At 61.4% G+C, this 22,088-nt stretch overlaps 1 protein-coding gene across 2 annotated transcripts in view; it reads right to left on the reverse strand.

Annotated features, from left to right (window-relative positions):
- KDM2A (lysine demethylase 2A) overlaps positions 1–22,088 on the reverse strand; it is a 107,302-nt gene that overhangs the window by 49,836 nt on the left and 35,378 nt on the right. For both annotated transcript variants that reach the window (XM_075583968.1, XM_075583967.1), the window contains 5 exons: positions 19,717–19,810; positions 19,439–19,592; positions 15,558–15,673; positions 15,356–15,482; positions 13,840–14,318 (listed from right to left, as the gene is read on the reverse strand). In XM_075583968.1, coding sequence (XP_075440083.1) covers positions 13,840–14,318; positions 15,356–15,482; positions 15,558–15,673; positions 19,439–19,592; positions 19,717–19,810 — 970 coding nt within the window. The remainder of the gene's footprint in view (positions 1–13,839; positions 14,319–15,355; positions 15,483–15,557; positions 15,674–19,438; positions 19,593–19,716; positions 19,811–22,088) is intronic.

The raw sequence follows: 22,088 nt of genomic DNA on the forward strand, positions 1-22,088 counted from the left end.
AAACGCAGCCACAGGCGCGGCCTCCGGGAGTCACACGCTGCTACAGATAACAGAGCAGCCCGCTATTAGGAGACCCAGTGCGGAAACGCAGCCACAGGCGCGGCCTCCGGGAGTCACACGCTGCTACAGATAACAGAGCAGCCGCTATTAGGAGACACAGTGCGGAAACGCAGCCACAGGCGCGGCCTCCGGGAGTCACACGCTGCTACAGGTAACAGAGCAGCCCGCTATTAGGAGACCCAGTGCGGAAACGCAGCCACAGGCGCGGCCTCCGGGAGTCACACGCTGCTACAGATAACAGAGCAGCCGCTATTAGGAGACGCAGTGCGGAAACGCAGCCACAGGCGCGGCCTCCGGGAGTCACACGCTGCTACAGATACAGAGCAGCCGCTATTAGGAGACCCAGTGCGGAAACGCAGCCACAGGCGCGGCCTCCGGGAGTCACACGCTGCTACAGATAACAGAGCAGCCGCTATTAGGAGACGCAGTGCGGAAACGCAGCCACAGGCGCGGCCTCCGGGAGTCACACGCTGCTACAGGTAACAGAGCAGCCGCTATTAGGAGACCCAGTGCGGAAACGCAGCCACAGGCGCGGCCTCCGGGAGTCACACGCTGCTACAGATAACAGAGCAGCCGCTATTAGGAGACCCAGTGCGGAAACGCAGCCACAGGCGCGGCCTCCGGGAGTCACACGCTGCTACAGATAACAGAGCAGCCCGCTATTAGGAGACCCAGTGCGGAAACGCAGGCACAGGCGCGGCCTCCGGGAGTCACACGCTGCTACAGATAACAGCGCAGCCCGCTATTAGGAGACCCAGTGCGGAAACGCAGCCACAGGCGCGGCCTCCGGGAGTCACACGCTGCTACAGATAACAGCGCAGCCCGCTATTAGGAGACCCAGTGCGGAAACGCAGCCACAGGCGCGGCCTCCGGGAGTCACACGCTACTACAGATAACAGAGCAGCCGCTATTAGGAGACCCAGTGCGGAAACGCAGGCACAGGCGCGGCCTCCGGGAGTCACACGCTGCTACAGATAACAGCGCAGCCGCTATTAGGAGACCCAGTGCGGAAACGCAGCCACAGGCGCGGCCTCCGGGAGTCACGCGCTGCTACAGATAACAGAGCAGCCCGCTATTAGGAGACCCAGTGCGGAAACGCAGCCACAGGCGCGGCCTCCGGGAGTCACACGCTGCTACAGATAACAGAGCAGCCGCTATTAGGAGACCCAGTGCGGAAACGCAGCCACAGGCGCGGCCTCCGGGAGTCACACGCTGCTACAGATAACAGAGCAGCCGCTATTAGGAGACGCAGTGCGGAAACGCAGCCACAGGCGCGGCCTCCGGGAGTCACACGCTGCTACAGATAACAGAGCAGCCGCTATTAGGAGACCCAGTGCGGAAACGCAGGCACAGGCGCGGCCTCCGGGAGTCACACGCTGCTACAGATAACAGCGCAGCCCGCTATTAGGAGACCCAGTGCGGAAACGCAGGCACAGGCGCGGCCTCCGGGAGTCACACGCTGCTACAGATAACAGAGCAGCCGCTATTAGGAGACCCAGTGCGGAAACGCAGCCACAGGCGCGGCCTCCGGGAGTCACACGCTGCTACAGATAACAGAGCAGCCGCTATTAGGGGACCCAGTGCGGAAACGCAGCCACAGGCGCGGCCTCCGGGAGTCACACGCTGCTACAGATAACAGAGCAGCCGCTATTAGGAGACCCAGTGCGGAAACGCAGGCACAGGCGCGGCCTCCGGGAGTCACACGCTGCTACAGGTAACAGAGCAGCCGCTATTAGGAGACCCAGTGCGGAAACGCAGCCACAGGCGCGGCCTCCGGGAGTCACACGCTGCTACAGATAACAGCGCAGCCCGCTATTAGGAGACCCAGTGCGGAAACGCAGCCACAGGCGCGGCCTCCGGGAGTCACACGCTGCTACAGATAACAGAGCAGCCGCTATTAGGAGACCCAGTGCGGAAACGCAGCCACAGGCGCGGCCTCCGGGAGTCACACGCTGCTACAGGTAACAGAGCAGCCGCTATTAGGAGACCCAGTGCGGAAACGCAGCCACAGGCGCGGCCTCCGGGAGTCACACGCTACTACAGATAACAGAGCAGCCGCTATTAGGAGACCCAGTGCGGAAACGCAGGCACAGGCGCGGCCTCCGGGAGTCACACGCTGCTACAGATAACAGAGCAGCCGCTATTAGGAGACGCAGTGCGGAAACGCAGGCACAGGCGCGGCCTCCGGGAGTCACACGCTGCTACAGATAACAGCGCAGCCGCTATTAGGAGACCCAGTGCGGAAACGCAGCCACAGGCGCGGCCTCCGGGAGTCACGCGCTGCTACAGATAACAGAGCAGCCGCTATTAGGAGACCCAGTGCGGAAACGCAGCCACAGGCGCGGCCTCCGGGAGTCACACGCTGCTACAGATAACAGCGCAGCCGCTATTAGGAGACCCAGTGCGGAAACGCAGCCACAGGCGCGGCCTCCGGGAGTCACACGCTGCTACAGATAACAGAGCAGCCGCTATTAGGAGACCCAGTGCGGAAACGCAGCCACAGGCGCGGCCTCCGGGAGTCACACGCTGCTACAGATAACAGAGCAGCCGCTATTAGGAGACGCAGTGCGGAAACGCAGCCACAGGCGCGGCCTCCGGGAGTCACACGCTGCTACAGATAACAGAGCAGCCGCTATTAGGAGACCCAGTGCGGAAACGCAGGCACAGGCGCGGCCTCCGGGAGTCACACGCTGCTACAGATAACAGAGCAGCCCGCTATTAGGAGACCCAGTGCGGAAACGCAGCCACAGGCGCGGCCTCCGGGAGTCACACGCTGCTACAGATAACAGAGCAGCCGCTATTAGGAGACCCAGTGCGGAAACGCAGCCACAGGCGCGGCCTCCGGGAGTCACACGCTGCTACAGATAACAGAGCAGCCGCTATTAGGGGACCCAGTGCGGAAACGCAGCCACAGGCGCGGCCTCCGGGAGTCACACGCTGCTACAGATAAAAGAGCAGCCGCTATTAGGAGACCCAGTGCGGAAACGCAGCCACAGGCGCGGCCTCCGGGAGTCACACGCTGCTACAGGTAACAGAGCAGCCGCTATTAGGAGACCCAGTGCGGAAACGCAGCCACAGGCGCGGCCTCCGGGAGTCACACGCTGCTACAGATAACAGAGCAGCCGCTATTAGGAGACCGAGTGCGGAAACGCAGCCACAGGCGCGGCCTCCGGGAGTCACACGCTGCTACAGATAACAGCGCAGCCCGCTATTAGGAGACCCAGTGCGGAAACGCAGCCACAGGCGCGGCCTCCGGGAGTCACACGCTGCTACAGATAACAGAGCAGCCGCTATTAGGAGACCCAGTGCGGAAACGCAGCCACAGGCGCGGCCTCCGGGAGTCACACGCTGCTACAGGTAACAGCGCAGCCGCTATTAGGAGACGCAGTGCGGAAACGCAGCCACAGGCGCGGCCTCCGGGAGTCACACGCTGCTACAGGTAACAGAGCAGCCGCTATTAGGAGACCCAGTGCGGAAACGCAGCCACAGGCGCGGCCTCCGGGAGTCACACGCTGCTACAGGTAACAGAGCAGCCGCTATTAGGAGACGCAGTGCGGAAACGCAGCCACAGGCGCGGCCTCCGGGAGTCACACGCTGCTACAGATAACAGAGCAGCCCGCTATTAGGAGACCCAGTGCGGAAACGCAGCCACAGGCGCGGCCTCCGGGAGTCACACGCTGCTACAGATAACAGAGCAGCCGCTATTAGGAGACGCAGTGCGGAAACGCAGCCACAGGCGCGGCCTCCGGGAGTCACACGCTGCTACAGATAACAGAGCAGCCGCTATTAGGAGACGCAGTGCGGAAACGCAGCCACAGGCGCGGCCTCCGGGAGTCACACGCTGCTACAGATAACAGAGCAGCCCGCTATTAGGAGACCCAGTGCGGAAACGCAGCCACAGGCGCGGCCTCCGGGAGTCACACGCTGCTACAGATAACAGAGCAGCCCGCTATTAGGAGACGCAGTGCGGAAACGCAGCCACAGGCGCGGCCTCCGGGAGTCACACGCTGCTACAGATAACAGAGCAGCCGCTATTAGGAGACGCAGTGCGGAAACGCAGCCACAGGCGCGGCCTCCGGGAGTCACACGCTGCTACAGATAACAGAGCAGCCGCTATTAGGAGACACAGTGCGGAAACGCAGCCACAGGCGCGGCCTCCGGGAGTCACACGCTGCTACAGGTAACAGAGCAGCCCGCTATTAGGAGACCCAGTGCGGAAACGCAGCCACAGGCGCGGCCTCCGGGAGTCACACGCTGCTACAGATAACAGAGCAGCCGCTATTAGGAGACGCAGTGCGGAAACGCAGCCACAGGCGCGGCCTCCGGGAGTCACACGCTGCTACAGATACAGAGCAGCCGCTATTAGGAGACCCAGTGCGGAAACGCAGCCACAGGCGCGGCCTCCGGGAGTCACACGCTGCTACAGATAACAGAGCAGCCGCTATTAGGAGACGCAGTGCGGAAACGCAGCCACAGGCGCGGCCTCCGGGAGTCACACGCTGCTACAGGTAACAGAGCAGCCGCTATTAGGAGACCCAGTGCGGAAACGCAGCCACAGGCGCGGCCTCCGGGAGTCACACGCTGCTACAGATAACAGAGCAGCCGCTATTAGGAGACCCAGTGCGGAAACGCAGGCACAGGCGCGGCCTCCGGGAGTCACACGCTGCTACAGATAACAGAGCAGCCCGCTATTAGGAGACCCAGTGCGGAAACGCAGGCACAGGCGCGGCCTCCGGGAGTCACACGCTGCTACAGATAACAGCGCAGCCCGCTATTAGGAGACCCAGTGCGGAAACGCAGCCACAGGCGCGGCCTCCGGGAGTCACACGCTGCTACAGATAACAGCGCAGCCCGCTATTAGGAGACCCAGTGCGGAAACGCAGCCACAGGCGCGGCCTCCGGGAGTCACACGCTACTACAGATAACAGAGCAGCCGCTATTAGGAGACCCAGTGCGGAAACGCAGGCACAGGCGCGGCCTCCGGGAGTCACACGCTGCTACAGATAACAGAGCAGCCGCTATTAGGAGACGCAGTGCGGAAACGCAGGCACAGGCGCGGCCTCCGGGAGTCACACGCTGCTACAGATAACAGCGCAGCCGCTATTAGGAGACCCAGTGCGGAAACGCAGCCACAGGCGCGGCCTCCGGGAGTCACGCGCTGCTACAGATAACAGAGCAGCCCGCTATTAGGAGACCCAGTGCGGAAACGCAGCCACAGGCGCGGCCTCCGGGAGTCACACGCTGCTACAGATAACAGAGCAGCCGCTATTAGGAGACCCAGTGCGGAAACGCAGCCACAGGCGCGGCCTCCGGGAGTCACACGCTGCTACAGATAACAGAGCAGCCGCTATTAGGAGACGCAGTGCGGAAACGCAGCCACAGGCGCGGCCTCCGGGAGTCACACGCTGCTACAGATAACAGAGCAGCCGCTATTAGGAGACCCAGTGCGGAAACGCAGGCACAGGCGCGGCCTCCGGGAGTCACACGCTGCTACAGATAACAGCGCAGCCCGCTATTAGGAGACCCAGTGCGGAAACGCAGGCACAGGCGCGGCCTCCGGGAGTCACACGCTGCTACAGATAACAGAGCAGCCGCTATTAGGAGACCCAGTGCGGAAACGCAGCCACAGGCGCGGCCTCCGGGAGTCACACGCTGCTACAGATAACAGAGCAGCCGCTATTAGGAGACCCAGTGCGGAAACGCAGCCACAGGCGCGGCCTCCGGGAGTCACACGCTGCTACAGATAACAGAGCAGCCGCTATTAGGAGACCCAGTGCGGAAACGCAGGCACAGGCGCGGCCTCCGGGAGTCACACGCTGCTACAGATAACAGAGCAGCCGCTATTAGGGGACCCAGTGCGGAAACGCAGCCACAGGCGCGGCCTCCGGGAGTCACACGCTGCTACAGATAAAAGAGCAGCCGCTATTAGGAGACCCAGTGCGGAAACGCAGGCACAGGCGCGGCCTCCGGGAGTCACACGCTGCTACAGGTAACAGAGCAGCCGCTATTAGGAGACCCAGTGCGGAAACGCAGCCACAGGCGCGGCCTCCGGGAGTCACACGCTGCTACAGATAACAGAGCAGCCGCTATTAGGAGACCGAGTGCGGAAACGCAGCCACAGGCGCGGCCTCCGGGAGTCACACGCTGCTACAGATAACAGCGCAGCCGCTATTAGGAGACCCAGTGCGGAAACGCAGCCACAGGCGCGGCCTCCGGGAGTCACACGCTGCTACAGGTAACAGAGCAGCCGCTATTAGGAGACCCAGTGCGGAAACGCAGCCACAGGCGCGGCCTCCGGGAGTCACACGCTGCTACAGGTAACAGAGCAGCCGCTATTAGGAGACCCAGTGCGGAAACGCAGCCACAGGCGCGGCCTCCGGGAGTCACACGCTGCTACAGGTAACAGAGCAGCCCGCTATTAGGAGACCCAGTGCGGAAACGCAGCCACAGGCGCGGCCTCCGGGTGTCACACGCTGCTACAGATAACAGAGCAGCCGCTATTAGGAGACGCAGTGCGGAAACGCAGCCACAGGCGCGGCCTCCGGGAGTCACACGCTGCTACAGATAACAGAGCAGCCCGCTATTAGGAGACCCAGTGCGGAAACGCAGCCACAGGCGCGGCCTCCGGGAGTCACACGCTGCTACAGGTAACAGAGCAGCCGCTATTAGGAGACGCAGTGCGGAAACGCAGCCACAGGCGCGGCCTCCGGGAGTCACACGCTGCTACAGATAACAGAGCAGCCCGCTATTAGGAGACCCAGTGCGGAAACGCAGCCACAGGCGCGGCCTCCGGGAGTCACACGCTGCTACAGATAACAGAGCAGCCCGCTATTAGGAGACGCAGTGCGGAAACGCAGCCACAGGCGCGGCCTCCGGGAGTCACACGCTGCTACAGATAACAGAGCAGCCGCTATTAGGAGACCCAGTGCGGAAACGCAGCCACAGGCGCGGCCTCCGGGAGTCACACGCTGCTACAGATAACAGAGCAGCCCGCTATTAGGAGACGCAGTGCGGAAACGCAGCCACAGGCGCGGCCTCCGGGAGTCACACGCTGCTACAGATAACAGAGCAGCCGCTATTAGGAGACCCAGTGCGGAAACGCAGCCACAGGCGCGGCCTCCGGGAGTCACACGCTGCTACAGGTAACAGAGCAGCCGCTATTAGGAGACCCAGTGCGGAAACGCAGCCACAGGCGCGGCCTCCGGGAGTCACACGCTGCTACAGATAACAGAGCAGCCCGCTATTAGGAGACCCAGTGCGGAAACGCAGCCACAGGCGCGGCCTCCGGGAGTCACACGCTGCTACAGGTAACAGCGCAGCCGCTATTAGGAGACCCAGTGCGGAAACGCAGCCACAGGCGCGGCCTCCGGGAGTCACACGCTGCTACAGATAACAGAGCAGCACGCTATTAGGAGACCCAGTGCGGAAACGCAGGCACAGGCGCGGCCTCCGGGAGTCACACGCTGCTACAGGTAACAGAGCAGCCCGCTATTAGGAGACCCAGTGCGGAAACGCAGCCACAGGCGCGGCCTCCGGGAGTCACACGCTGCTACAGGTAACAGAGCAGCCCGCTATTAGGAGACCCAGTGCGGAAACGCAGCCACAGGCGCGGCCTCCGGGAGTCACACGCTGCTACAGGTAACAGAGCAGCCGCTATTAGGAGACCCAGTGCGGAAACGCAGCCACAGGCGCGGCCTCCGGGAGTCACACGCTGCTACAGATAACAGAGCAGCCGCTATTAGGAGACCCAGTGCGGAAACGCAGCCACAGGCGCGGCCTCCGGGAGTCACACGCTGCTACAGATAACAGAGCAGCCCGCTATTAGGAGACCCAGTGCGGAAACGCAGGCACAGGCGCGGCCTCTGGGAGTCACACGCTGCTACAGATAACAGCGCAGCCCGCTATTAGGAGACCCAGTGCGGAAACGCAGCCACAGGCGCGGCCTCCGGGAGTCACACGCTGCTACAGATAACAGCGCAGCCCGCTATTAGGAGACCCAGTGCGGAAACGCAGCCACAGGCGCGGCCTCCGGGAGTCACACGCTGCTACAGATAACAGAGCAGCCCGCTATTAGGAGACGCAGTGCGGAAACGCAGCCACAGGCGCGGCCTCCGGGAGTCACACGCTGCTACAGATAACAGAGCAGCCGCTATTAGGAGACGCAGTGCGGAAACGCAGCCACAGGCGCGGCCTCCGGGAGTCACACGCTGCTACAGGTAACAGAGCAGCCGCTATTAGGAGACCCAGTGCGGAAACGCAGCCACAGGCGCGGCCTCCGGGAGTCACACGCTGCTACAGGTAACAGAGCAGCCGCTATTAGGAGACCCAGTGCGGAAACGCAGGCACAGGCGCGGCCTCCGGGAGTCACACGCTGCTACAGATAACAGAGCAGCCGCTATTAGGAGACCCAGTGCGGAAACGCAGCCACAGGCGCGGCCTCCGGGAGTCACACGCTGCTACAGGTAACAGAGCAGCCGCTATTAGGAGACCCAGTGCGGAAACGCAGCCACAGGCGCGGCCTCCGGGAGTCACACGCTGCTACAGATAACAGAGCAGCCCGCTATTAGGAGACCCAGTGCGGAAACGCAGCCACAGGCGCGGCCTCCGGGAGTCACACGCTGCTACAGGTAACAGCGCAGCCGCTATTAGGAGACCCAGTGCGGAAACGCAGCCACAGGCGCGGCCTCCGGGAGTCACACGCTGCTACAGATAACAGAGCAGCACGCTATTAGGAGACCCAGTGCGGAAACGCAGGCACAGGCGCGGCCTCCGGGAGTCACACGCTGCTACAGGTAACAGAGCAGCCCGCTATTAGGAGACCCAGTGCGGAAACGCAGCCACAGGCGCGGCCTCCGGGAGTCACACGCTGCTACAGGTAACAGAGCAGCCCGCTATTAGGAGACCCAGTGCGGAAACGCAGCCACAGGCGCGGCCTCCGGGAGTCACACGCTGCTACAGGTAACAGAGCAGCCGCTATTAGGAGACCCAGTGCGGAAACGCAGCCACAGGCGCGGCCTCCGGGAGTCACACGCTGCTACAGATAACAGAGCAGCCGCTATTAGGAGACCCAGTGCGGAAACGCAGCCACAGGCGCGGCCTCCGGGAGTCACACGCTGCTACAGATAACAGAGCAGCCCGCTATTAGGAGACCCAGTGCGGAAACGCAGGCACAGGCGCGGCCTCTGGGAGTCACACGCTGCTACAGATAACAGCGCAGCCCGCTATTAGGAGACCCAGTGCGGAAACGCAGCCACAGGCGCGGCCTCCGGGAGTCACACGCTGCTACAGATAACAGCGCAGCCCGCTATTAGGAGACCCAGTGCGGAAACGCAGCCACAGGCGCGGCCTCCGGGAGTCACACGCTACTACAGATAACAGAGCAGCCGCTATTAGGAGACCCAGTGCGGAAACGCAGGCACAGGCGCGGCCTCCGGGAGTCACACGCTGCTACAGATAACAGAGCAGCCGCTATTAGGAGACGCAGTGCGGAAACGCAGGCACAGGCGCGGCCTCCGGGAGTCACACGCTGCTACAGATAACAGAGCAGCCGCTATTAGGAGACGCAGTGCGGAAACGCAGCCACAGGCGCGGCCTCCGGGAGTCACACGCTGCTACAGATAACAGAGCAGCCGCTATTAGGAGACCCAGTGCGGAAACGCAGCCACAGGCGCGGCCTCCGGGAGTCACACGCTGCTACAGATAACAGAGCAGCCGCTATTAGGAGACCCAGTGCGGAAACGCAGGCACAGGCGCGGCCTCCGGGAGTCACACGCTGCTACAGATAACAGAGCAGCCCGCTATTAGGAGACCCAGTGCGGAAACGCAGCCACAGGCGCGGCCTCCGGGAGTCACACGCTGCTACAGATAACAGAGCAGCCGCTATTAGGAGACCCAGTGCGGAAACGCAGGCACAGGCGCGGCCTCCGGGAGTCACACGCTGCTACAGATAACAGCGTAGCCCGCTATTAGGAGACCCAGTGCGGAAACGCAGGCACAGGCGCGGCCTCCGGGAGTCACACGCTGCTACAGATAACAGAGCAGCCGCTATTAGGAGACCCAGTGCGGAAACGCAGCCACAGGCGCGGCCTCCGGGAGTCACACGCTGCTACAGATAACAGAGCAGCCGCTATTAGGAGACCCAGTGCGGAAACGCAGCCACAGGCGCGGCCTCCGGGAGTCACACGCTGCTACAGATAACAGAGCAGCCGCTATTAGGAGACCCAGTGCGGAAACGCAGGCACAGGCGCGGCCTCCGGGAGTCACACGCTGCTACAGATAACAGAGCAGCCGCTATTAGGAGACCCAGTGCGGAAACGCAGCCACAGGCGCGGCCTCCGGGAGTCACACGCTGCTACAGATAACAGAGCAGCCGCTATTAGGAGACCCAGTGCGGAAACGCAGCCACAGGCGCGGCCTCCGGGAGTCACACGCTGCTACAGATAACAGAGCAGCCCGCTATTAGGAGACCCAGTGCGGAAACGCAGGCACAGGCGCGGCCTCCGGGAGTCACACGCTGCTACAGATAACAGAGCAGCCGCTATTAGGAGACCCAGTGCGGAAACGCAGCCACAGGCGCGGCCTCCGGGAGTCACACGCTGCTACAGATAACAGAGCAGCCGCTATTAGGAGACCCAGTGCGGAAACGCAGCCACAGGCGCGGCCTCCGGGAGTCACACGCTGCTACAGATAACAGAGCAGCCCGCTATTAGGAGACGCAGTGCGGAAACGCAGCCACAGGCGCGGCCTCCGGGAGTCACACGCTGCTACAGATAACAGAGCAGCCCGCTATTAGGAGACGCAGTGCGGAAACGCAGCCACAGGCGCGGCCTCCGGGAGTCACACGCTGCTACAGATAACAGAGCAGCCGCTATTAGGAGACCGAGTGCGGAAACGCAGCCACAGGCGCGGCCTCCGGGAGTCACACGCTGCTACAGATAACAGCGCAGCCCGCTATTAGGAGACCCAGTGCGGAAACGCAGCCACAGGCGCGGCCTCCGGGAGTCACACGCTGCTACAGATAACAGAGCAGCCGCTATTAGGAGACGCAGTGCGGAAACGCAGGCACAGGCGCGGCCTCCGGGAGTCACACGCTGCTACAGATAACAGAGCAGCCGCTATTAGGAGACGCAGTGCGGAAACGCAGGCACAGGCGCGGCCTCCGGGAGTCACACGCTGCTACAGATAACAGAGCAGCCCGCTATTAGGAGACGCAGTGCGGAAACGCAGCCACAGGCGCGGCCTCCGGGAGTCACACGCTGCTACAGATAACAGAGCAGCCCGCTATTAGGAGACGCAGTGCGGAAACGCAGCCACAGGCGCGGCCTCCGGGAGTCACACGCTGCTACAGATAACAGAGCAGCCGCTATTAGGAGACGCAGTGCGGAAACGCAGCCACAGGCGCGGCCTCCGGGAGTCACACGCTGCTACAGATAACAGAGCAGTCGCTATTAGGAGACCCAGTGCGGAAACGCAGCCACAGGCGCGGCCTCCGGGAGTCACACGCTGCTACAGATAACAGCGCAGCCGCTATTAGGAGACGCAGTGCGGAAACGCAGCCACAGGCGCGGCCTCCGGGAGTCACACGCTGCTACAGATAACAGAGCAGCCCGCTATTAGGAGACGCAGTGCGGAAACGCAGCCACAGGCGCGGCCTCCGGGAGTCACACGCTGCTACAGATAACAGAGCAGCCGCTATTAGGAGACGCAGTGCGGAAACGCAGCCACAGGCGCGGCCTCCGGGAGTCACACGCTGCTACAGATAACAGAGCAGTCGCTATTAGGAGACCCAGTGCGGAAACGCAGCCACAGGCGCGGCCTCCGGGAGTCACACGCTGCTACAGATAACAGAGCAGCCGCTATTAGGAGACCCAGTGCGGAAACGCAGCCACAGGCGCGGCCTCCGGGAGTCATACGCTGCTACAGATAACAGAGCAGCCGCTATTAGGAGACCCAGTGCGGAAACGCAGGCACAGGCGCGGCCTCCGGGAGTCACACGCTGCTACAGGTAACAGAGCAGCCGCTATTAGGAGACCCAGTGCGGAAACGCAGCCACAGGCGCGGCCTCCGGGAGTCACACGCTGCTACAGATAACAGCGCAGCCGCTATTAGGAGACGCAGTGCGGAAACGCAGCCACAGGCGCGGCCTCCGGGAGTCACACGCTGCTACAGATAACAGAGCAGCCCGCTATTAGGAGACCCAGTGCGGAAACGCAGCCACAGGCGCGGCCTCCGGGAGTCACACGCTGCTACAGATAACAGAGCAGCCGCTATTAGGAGACACAGTGCGGAAACGCAGCCACAGGCGCGGCCTCCGGGAGTCACACGCTGCTACAGGTAACAGAGCAGCCCGCTATTAGGAGACCCAGTGCGGAAACGCAGCCACAGGCGCGGCCTCCGGGAGTCACACGCTGCTACAGATAACAGAGCAGCCCGCTATTAGGAGACGCAGTGCGGAAACGCAGCCACAGGCGCGGCCTCCGGGAGTCACACGCTGCTACAGGTAACAGAGCAGCCGCTATTAGGAGACCCAGTGCGGAAACGCAGCCACAGGCGCGGCCTCCGGGAGTCACACGCTGCTACAGATAACAGCGCAGCCCGCTATTAGGAGACCCAGTGCGGAAACGCAGCCACAGGCGCGGCCTCCGGGAGTCACACGCTGCTACAGGTAACAGAGCAGCCCGCTATTAGGAGACGCAGTGCGGAAACGCAGCCACAGGCGCGGCCTCCGGGAGTCACACGCTGCTACAGATAACAGAGCAGCCGCTATTAGGAGACCCAGTGCGGAAACGCAGCCACAGGCGCGGCCTCCGGGAGTCACACGCTGCTACAGATAACAGAGCAGCCGCTATTAGGAGACCCAGTGCGGAAACGCAGCCACAGGCGCGGCCTCCGGGAGTCACACGCTGCTACAGATAACAGAGCAGCCGCTATTAGGAGACGCAGTGCGGAAACGCAGGCACAGGCGCGGCCTCCGGGAGTCACACGCTGCTACAGATAACAGAGCAGCCGCTATTAGGAGACGCAGTGCGGAAACGCAGCCACAGGCGCGGCCTCCGGGAGTCACACGCTGCTACAGGTAACAGAGCAGCCGCTATTAGGAGACCCAGTGCGGAAACGCAGGCACAGGCGCGGCCTCCGGGAGTCACACGCTGCTACAGGTAACAGAGCAGCCGCTATTAGGAGACCCAGTGCGGAAACGCAGCCACAGGCGCGGCCTCCGGGAGTCACACGCTGCTACAGGTAACAGAGCAGCCGCTATTAGGAGACCCAGTGCGGAAACGCAAGCACAGGCGCGGCCTCCGGGAGTCACACGCTGCTACAGATAACAGCGCAGCCGCTATTAGGAGACCCAGTGCGGAAACGCAAGCACAGGCGCGGCCTCCGGGAGTCACACGCTGCTACAGATAACAGCGCAGCCGCTATTAGGAGACCCAGTGCGGAAACGCAGGCACAGGCGCGGCCTCCGGGAGTCACACGCTGCTACAGGTAACAGAGCAGCCGCTATTAGGAGACGCAGTGCGGAAACGCAGCCACAGGCGCGGCCTCCGGGAGTCACACGCTGCTACAGATAACAGAGCAGCCGCTATTAGGAGACGCAGTGCGGAAACGCAGCCACAGGCGCGGCCTCCGGGAGTCACACGCTGCTACAGATAACAGAGCAGCCCGCTATTAGGAGACCCAACGGCACGCCCCCTGCAGCCCACCGGCACGCCCCCTGCAGCCCACCGGCACGCCCCCTGCAGCCCACCGGCACGCCCCCTGGCTCTCGGCTTTACCCACCTGAATGTCGGCGAGGAGCGCGTCGGGGTCCTGGATGCCGTCAGGCAGGCACTTCTTGTTTGGGGGCAGGGATTCCAGCTTCACCACCAGGCAGCGCAGCCCTTCCATCTCAAAGCCGGTCAGGCATGCAGGGGCGCAGGGCGGGGGCGTAGGCAGCGGGAGAGAGGGCGGCGGGGTGAGGGGTCGGTGCGAGGCCGGGGGAGGAGGAATGATTATCCTCTCTGCTCTTTGGTGGCGGTCTCGCTCTCTCTGCCGCCGCCGCTCTCTATTCTGTCTCCTCTGCAGCTCTCGCTCCACTTTCCGGCGGTCTCGCTCCCTCTTCCGCAAACCCTCCTCTTCCTCCCAATCTTGGTCTGAGGAGTCATCGTCATCAGTGGAGGAGGAGGAGGCAGAGGACGAAGAAACAGAGGACGACGATGAGGATGAAGAGGAGGAGGAAGAAGGGGTGTCGGGTCTCCTGCGACTGTTAAGTTCCAAGTCTGTAAGAGGGAGAGGAGAGAGCGGTCACTGAAAGAGGCCCCCGGACAGGAGGGAGCAGAACAGTGAGTGTGCGAGTGAGTGAGCGTGTGTGTGTGTGTGAGTGAGCGTGTGTGTGTGTGAGTGTGAGCGTGTGTGTGTGTGTGAGAGTGTGAGCGTGTGTGTGTGAAAGTGTGTGTGTGTGAGTGAGAGAGAGTGTGAGCGTGTGTGTGTGAAAGTGTGTGTGTGTGAAAGTGTGTGTGAGAGTGCTGGGTTATTCCTAACAATGAATCCCTCCCTGGCAGCCCCCCTGCTGCGGAGCGCGCGGGGATACCGCTGCTGGGAGGTTATTACTTATAATGAACCCTTCCCTGGCAGCGCCCCCCGGAGTTGCGCTCCCCTCCAGTTGCAGAGCGCGCGGGGACACCGCTGCTGGGTTATTCCTAACAATGAATCCCTCCCTGGCAGCCCCCCAGCTGCGGAGCGCGCGGGGATACCGCTGCTGGGAGGTTATTACTTATAATGAACCCTTCCCTGGCAGCGCCCCCCGGAGTTGCGCTCCCCTCCAGTTGCAGAGCGCGCGGGGACACCGCTGCTGGGTTATTCCTAACAATGAATCCCTCCCTGGCAGCCCCCCTGCTGCGGAGCGCGCGGGGATACCGCTGCTGGGAGGTTATTACTTATAATGAACCCTTCCCTGGCAGCGCCCCCCGGAGTTGCGCTCCCCTCCAGTTGCAGAGCGCGCGGGGACACCGCTGCTGGGTTATTCCTAACAATGAATCCCTCCCTGGCAGCCCCCCAGCTGCGGAGCGCGCGGGGATACCGCTGCTGGGAGGTTATTACTTATAATGAACCCTTCCCTGGCAGCGCCCCCCGGAGTTGCGCTCCCCTCCAGTTGCAGAGCGCGCGGGGACACCGCTGCTGGGTTATTCCTAACAATGAATCCCTCCCTGGCAGCCCCCCAGCTGCGGAGCGCGCAGGGACATCGCTGCTGGGTTATTCCTAACAATGAATCCCTCCCTGGCAGCCCCCCAGCTGCGGAGCGCGCAGGGACACTCACCAATGCTCAGAGACTGACGCTGGAACTCCTTGGTCAGATGCGATCGCCGCGTCATACAATACACGTACCTCTCCAGCACGTACCAGCACATTTCATAATAAAACGGGTACCGGAACTTGGTGGGGACCTAGGAGGCGGAAACATGGTTAGCGTCTGCACCCCGGCGTGGCAGGTCGGTGCTATGAAGAGAGCTCAGACTCACCCGCGTCCTGTCCTCAATGCTGTAAATACGGAGCTGCATTGGGATATTAAAGCTGTGCAGGAAGTTACCCCCAAAAACGAGGGTGTCCTGCGGGGTGTAAACGGCGTGGATCCAGCCTGTGACAGAGTATGGAAGTCAGGGAGCATCTACCACTCAACCTTCTCCCCCCACTACGGGGGCCCCCCCTGCATGCCTGAGGGGGGGGGGGGGGGAGAAAGGGGGTCGGGCCGGCCCCCTGCACGCCCGCCCCCCTGCACGCCCGGGGAGGCCCGCCCCCTGCTCGCCCGCGGAGTCCCGCCCCCCTGCACTGAGTTGTTGGTCCTGCTGGAAGCGGAAGTATTCGGGGCTTGCGTTCCCGTAACGGTAATTGAGGGTTTGGATATATTTGGAGCAGAACGACATATTTTATACAAAGATTGATAAATGAATCGGTATAAAACTATAACTGTCAAAACATCTAGATAGATACATTGAGCGACAATAGCTACACAAGCAAACAGTTCCACTCGGGGAGGACCACGCCTGAGGGGGCGAGGCACAGCCACACGGGGAGGACCACGCCTGAGGGGATGAGAGACAGCCACACGGACCACGCCTGAGGGAGTGAGGGGGATGAGACACACGGGAAGGACTATGCCTGAGGGGATTAGACACACGAGTAGGACCATGCCTGAGGGGATGAGACACACGAGAAGGACCATGCCTGAGGGGGATGAGACACACGGGAAGGACCATGCCTGAGGGGGTGAGACATATGGGAAGGACCACGCCTGAGGGGATGAGACACACGGGAAGGACCATGCCTGAGGGTATGAGACACACGGGAAGGACCATGCCTGAGGGTATGAGACACAGCCACACGGGGAGGAACACGCCTGAGGGTATGAGACACAGCCACACGGGGAGGAACATGCCTGAGGGGGTGAGACACAGCCACACGGGGAGGACCACGCCTGAGGGGATGAGAGACAGCCACACGGACCACGCCTGAGGGAGTGAGGGGGATGAGACACACGGGAAGGACCATGCCTGAGGGGGATGAGACACACGGGAAGGACCATGCCTGAGGGGATGAGAACACGGGAAGGACCATGCCTGAGGGGATGAGACACACGGGAAGGACCATGCCTGAGGGGATGAGACACACGGGAAGGACCATGCCTGAGGGTATGAGACACACGGGAAGGACCATGCCTGAGGGGATGAGAGACAGCCACAGGGACCACGCCTGAGGGAGTGAGGGGGATGAGACACACAGGAAGGACTATGCCTGAGGGGATGAGACACACGAGAAGGACCATGCCTGAGGGTATGAGACACACGGGAAGGACCATGCCTGAGGGGATGAGACACACGGGAAGGACCATGCCTGAGGGGATGAGACACACAGGAAGGACCATGCCTGAGGGGGATGAGACACACGGGAAGGACCATGCCTGAGGGGGATGAGACACACGGGAAGGACCATGCCTGAGGGGGATGAGACACACGGGAAGGACCATGCCTGAGGGTATGAGACACACGGGAAGGACCATGCCTGAGGGTATGAGAAACACAGGGGAAGGACCATGCCTGAGGGGATGAGAGACAGCCACACGGACCACGCCTGAGGGAGTGAGGGGGATGAGACACACGGGAAGGACCATGCCTGAGGGGATGAGAGACAGCCACAGGGACCACGCCTGAGGGAGTGAGGGGGATGAGACACACGGGAAGGACCATGCCTGAGGGTATGAGACACACGGGGAAGGACCATGCCTGAGGGTATGAGACACACGGGAAGGACCATGCCTGAGGGAGTGAGGGGGATGAGACAGATGGGAAGGACCATGCCTGAGGGGATGAGACACACGGGAAGGACCATGCCTGAGGGTATGAGACACACGGGAAGGACCATGCCTGAGGGAGTGAGGGGTATGAGACACACGGCAACGACCATGCCTGAGGGAGTGAGGGGGATGAGACAGACGGGAAGGACCATGCCTGAGGGGATGAGACACACGGGAAGGACCATGCCTGAGGGTATGAGACACACGGGAAAGACCATGCCTGAGGGAGTGAGGGGTATGAGACACACGGGAAGGACCATGCCTGAGGGAGTGAGGGGGATGAGACACACGGGAAGGACCATGCCTGAGGGTATGAGACACACGGGAAGGACCATGCCTGAGGGTATGAGACACACGGGAAGGACCATGCCTGAGGGTATGAGACACACGGGAAGGACCATGCCTGAGGGTATGAGACACACGGGAAGGACCATGCCTGAGGGTATGAGACACACGGGAAGGACCATGCCTGAGGGTATGAGACACACGGGAAGGACAATGCCTGAGGGGGATGAGACACACGGGAAGGACCATGCCTGAGGGTATGAGACACACGGGAAGGGCCATGCCTGAGGGTATGAGACACACGGGAAGGACCATGCCTGAGGGTATGAGACACACGGGAAGGACAATGCCTGAGGGGGATGAGACACACGGAAAGGACCATGCCTGAGGGTATGAGACACACGGGAAGGACCATGCCTGAGGGGATGAGACACAGACACACAGGAAGGAACATGCCTGAGGGGATGAAACACACACACACGGGAAGGAACATGCCTGAGGGGATGAGACACACAGACACACAGGAAGGAACATGCCTGAGGGGATGAGACACACACACACAGGAAGGAACATGCCTGAGGGGATGAGACACACGGGAAGGACCATGCCTGAGGGGATGAGACACACACACAGGAAGGAACATGCCTGAGGGGATGAGACACACACACACGGGGAGGAACATGCCTGAGGGGATGAGACACATGGGAAGGACCATGCCTGAGGGGATGAGACACACACACACAGGAAGGAACATGCCTGAGGGTATGAGACACACGGGAACCACCATGCCTGAGGGTATGAGACACACGGGAAGGACAATGCCTGAGGGGGTGAGACACACGGGAAGGACCATGCCTGAGGGTATGAGACACACGTGAAGGACCATGCCTGAGGGTATGAGACACACGGGAAGGGCCATGCCTTAGACTGTACCAATTAGACTGTAAGCTCCTCGGAGCAGGGACTCCTCTTCCTTAATGTCTAAAGCACTTATTCCCATGATCTGTTATTTATATTATCTGTTATTTATTGGATTACCACATGTATTACTGCTGTGAAGCGCTATGTACATTAATGGCGCTATATAAATAAAGACATACAATACAATACAATACAATGCCTGAGGGTATGAGACACACGGGAAGGACCATGCCTGAGGGTATGAGACACACGGGAAGGACAATGCCTGAGGGTATGAGACACACGGGAAGGACCATGCCTGAGGGTATGAGACACAGACACACAGGAAGGAACATGCCTGAGGGGATGAAACACACACACACGGGGAGGAACATGCCTGAGGGGATGAGACACACACACGGGAAGGAACATGCCTGAGGGGATGAGACACATACACACGGGGAGGAACATGCCTGAGGGGATGAGACACACAGACACACAGGAAGGAACATGCCTGAGGGTATGAGACACAGACACACAGGAAGGAACATGCCTGAGGGGATGAAACACACACACACGGGGAGGAACATGCCTGAGGGGATGAGACACACACACGGGAAGGAACATGCCTGAGGGGATGAGACACATACACACGGGGAGGAACATGCCTGAGGGGATGAGACACACAGACACACAGGAAGGAACATGCCTGAGGGGATGAGACACAGACACACAGGAAGGAACATGCCTGAGGGGATGAAACACACACACACGGGAAGGAACATGCCTGAGGGGATGAGACACACAGACACACAGGAAGGAACATGCCTGAGGGGATGAGACACACACACACGGGGAGGAACATGCCTGAGGGGATGACGAACGTGTATCCCTGCTTCAGTTCCACACGCTGGCACGCGGAGACTCGGTCCCCCAGGAAGATGTCCCCTTGTTTCCCGGACAGGAGCCAGTTCTCATACAGCTCCAGGTTCTGATCCGTGGGAGGAATGAGCCAGAACACCTGGAGGGAGCAGGAGGATCAGACACAGGGAAACACTGCACCAGGGTCGCCTTGCGGTGCGACACCCTCAGTGCCACGTGGGCCACGCTCACGCTGCACAGGGAGGGACAGGAAAAAGGAATACCTTGCCTCCTCTGAGAATGTGGTACCACACAGACGTGCCACCGAAGTCCACGTGAAAATCAGTGTAACATCCTTGCACACTCATGAGACAGTACCTGCAGAGACAAGCAGAACGTGCGAGAGATGGAACGTTGCAAGAAGAACGGCACGCACACTGAGACACTACCCCTGTATACAAGGAGATAAGCCCCCCGTGCGAGCAGCACGCACACGGTGACACTACCCCTGTATACCAGGAGATAAGCCCCCCGTGCGAGCAGCACGCACACGGGGACACTACCCCTGTATACAAGGAGATAAGCCCCCCGTGCGAGCAGCACGCACACGGGGACACTACCCCTGTATACAAGGAGATAAGCCCCCCGTGCGAGCAGCACGCACACGGGGACACTACCCCTGTATACAAGGAGATAAGCCCCCCGTGCGAGCAGCACGCACACGGGGACACTACCCCTGTATACAAGGAAGATAAGCCCCCCGTGCGAGCAGCACGCACACGGGGACACTACCCCTGTATACCAGGAGATAAGCCCCCCGTGCGAGCAGCACGCACACGGGGACACTACCCCTGTATACAAGGAGATAAGCCCCCCGTGCGAGCAGCACGCACACGGGGACACTACCCCTGTATACAAGGAGATAAGCCCCCCGTGCGAGCAGCACGCACACGGGGACACTACCCCTGTATACAAGGAAGATAAGCCCCCCGTGCGAGCAGCACGCACACGGTGACACTACCCCTGTGTACAAGGAGATAAGCCCCCCGTGCGAGCAGCACGCACACGGGGACACTACCCCTGTGTACAAGGAGATAAGCCCCCCGTGCGAGCAGCACGCACACGGTGACACTACCCCTGTGTACAAGGAGATAAGCCCCCCGTGCGAGCAGCACGCACACGGTGACACTACCCCTATATACAAGGAGATAAGCCCCCCGTGCGAGTAGCACGCACACGGTGACACTACCCCTGTATACCAGGAGATAAGCCTCCGTGCGAGCAGCACGCACACGGGGACACTACCCCTGTATACCAGGAAGATAAGCCCCCCGTGCGAGCAGCACGCACACGGGGACACTACCCCTGTATACCAGGAAGATAAGCCCCCCGTGCGAGCAGCACGCACACGGGGACACTACCCCTGTATACCAGGAAGATAAGCCCCCCGTGCGAGCAGCATGCACACGGTGACACTACCCCTGTATACAAGGAGATAAGCCCCCCGTGCGAGCAGCACGCACACGGTGACACTACCCCTGTATACCAGGAAGATAAGCCCCCCGTGCGAGCAGCACGCACACGGGGACACTACCCCTGTATACAAGGAGATAAGCCCCCCGTGCGAGCAGCATGCACACGGGGACACTACCCCTGTATACCAGGAAGATAAGCCCCCCGTGCGAGCAGCACGCACACGGGGACACTACCCCTGTATACAAGGAAGATAAGCCCCCCGTGCGAGCAGCACGCACACGGTGACACTACCCCTGTGTACAAGGAGATAAGCCCCCCGTGCGAGCAGCACGCACACGGGGACACTACCCCTGTATACCAGGAAGATAAGCCCCCCGTGCGAGCAGCACGCACACGGGGACACTACCCCTGTATACCAGGAAGATAAGCCCCCCGTGCGAGCAGCACGCACACGGTGACACTACCCCTGTGTACAAGGAGATAAGCCCCCCGTGCGAGCAGCACGCACACGGGGACACTACCCCTGTATACCAGGAAGATAAGCCCCCCGTGCGAGCAGCACGCACACGGGGACACTACCCCTGTATACCAGGAAGATAAGCCCCCCGTGCGAGCAGCACGCACACGGTGACACTACCCCTGTGTACAAGGAGATAAGCCCCCCGTGCGAGCAGCACGCACACGGGGACACTACCCCTGTATACCAGGAAGATAAGCCCCCCGTGCGAGCAGCACGCACACGGGGACACTACCCCTGTATACCAGGAAGATAAGCCCCCCGTGCGAGCAGCACGCACACGGGGACACTACCCCTGTATACAAGGAGATAAGCCCCCCGTGCGAGCAGCACGCACACGGGGACACTACCCCTGTATACCAGGAAGATAAGCCCCCCGTGCGAGCAGCACGCACACGGGGACACTACCCCTGTATACCAGGAAGATAAGCCCCCCGTGCGAGCAGCACGCACACAGTGACACTACCCCCTGTATACAAGGAGATAAGCCCCCCGTGCGAGCAGCACGCACACGGGGACACTACCCCTGTATACCAGGAAGATAAGCCCCCCGTGCGAGCAGCACGCACACGGGGACACTACCCCTGTATACCAGGAGATAAGCCCCCCGTGCGAGCAGCACGCACACGGGGACACTACCCCTGTATACCAGGAGATAAGCCC

The sequence above is a fragment of the Ascaphus truei genome, unplaced genomic scaffold (assembly GCF_040206685.1).
Source record: "Ascaphus truei isolate aAscTru1 unplaced genomic scaffold, aAscTru1.hap1 HAP1_SCAFFOLD_415, whole genome shotgun sequence".
Classification (NCBI taxonomy): Eukaryota; Metazoa; Chordata; class Amphibia; order Anura; family Ascaphidae; genus Ascaphus; species Ascaphus truei.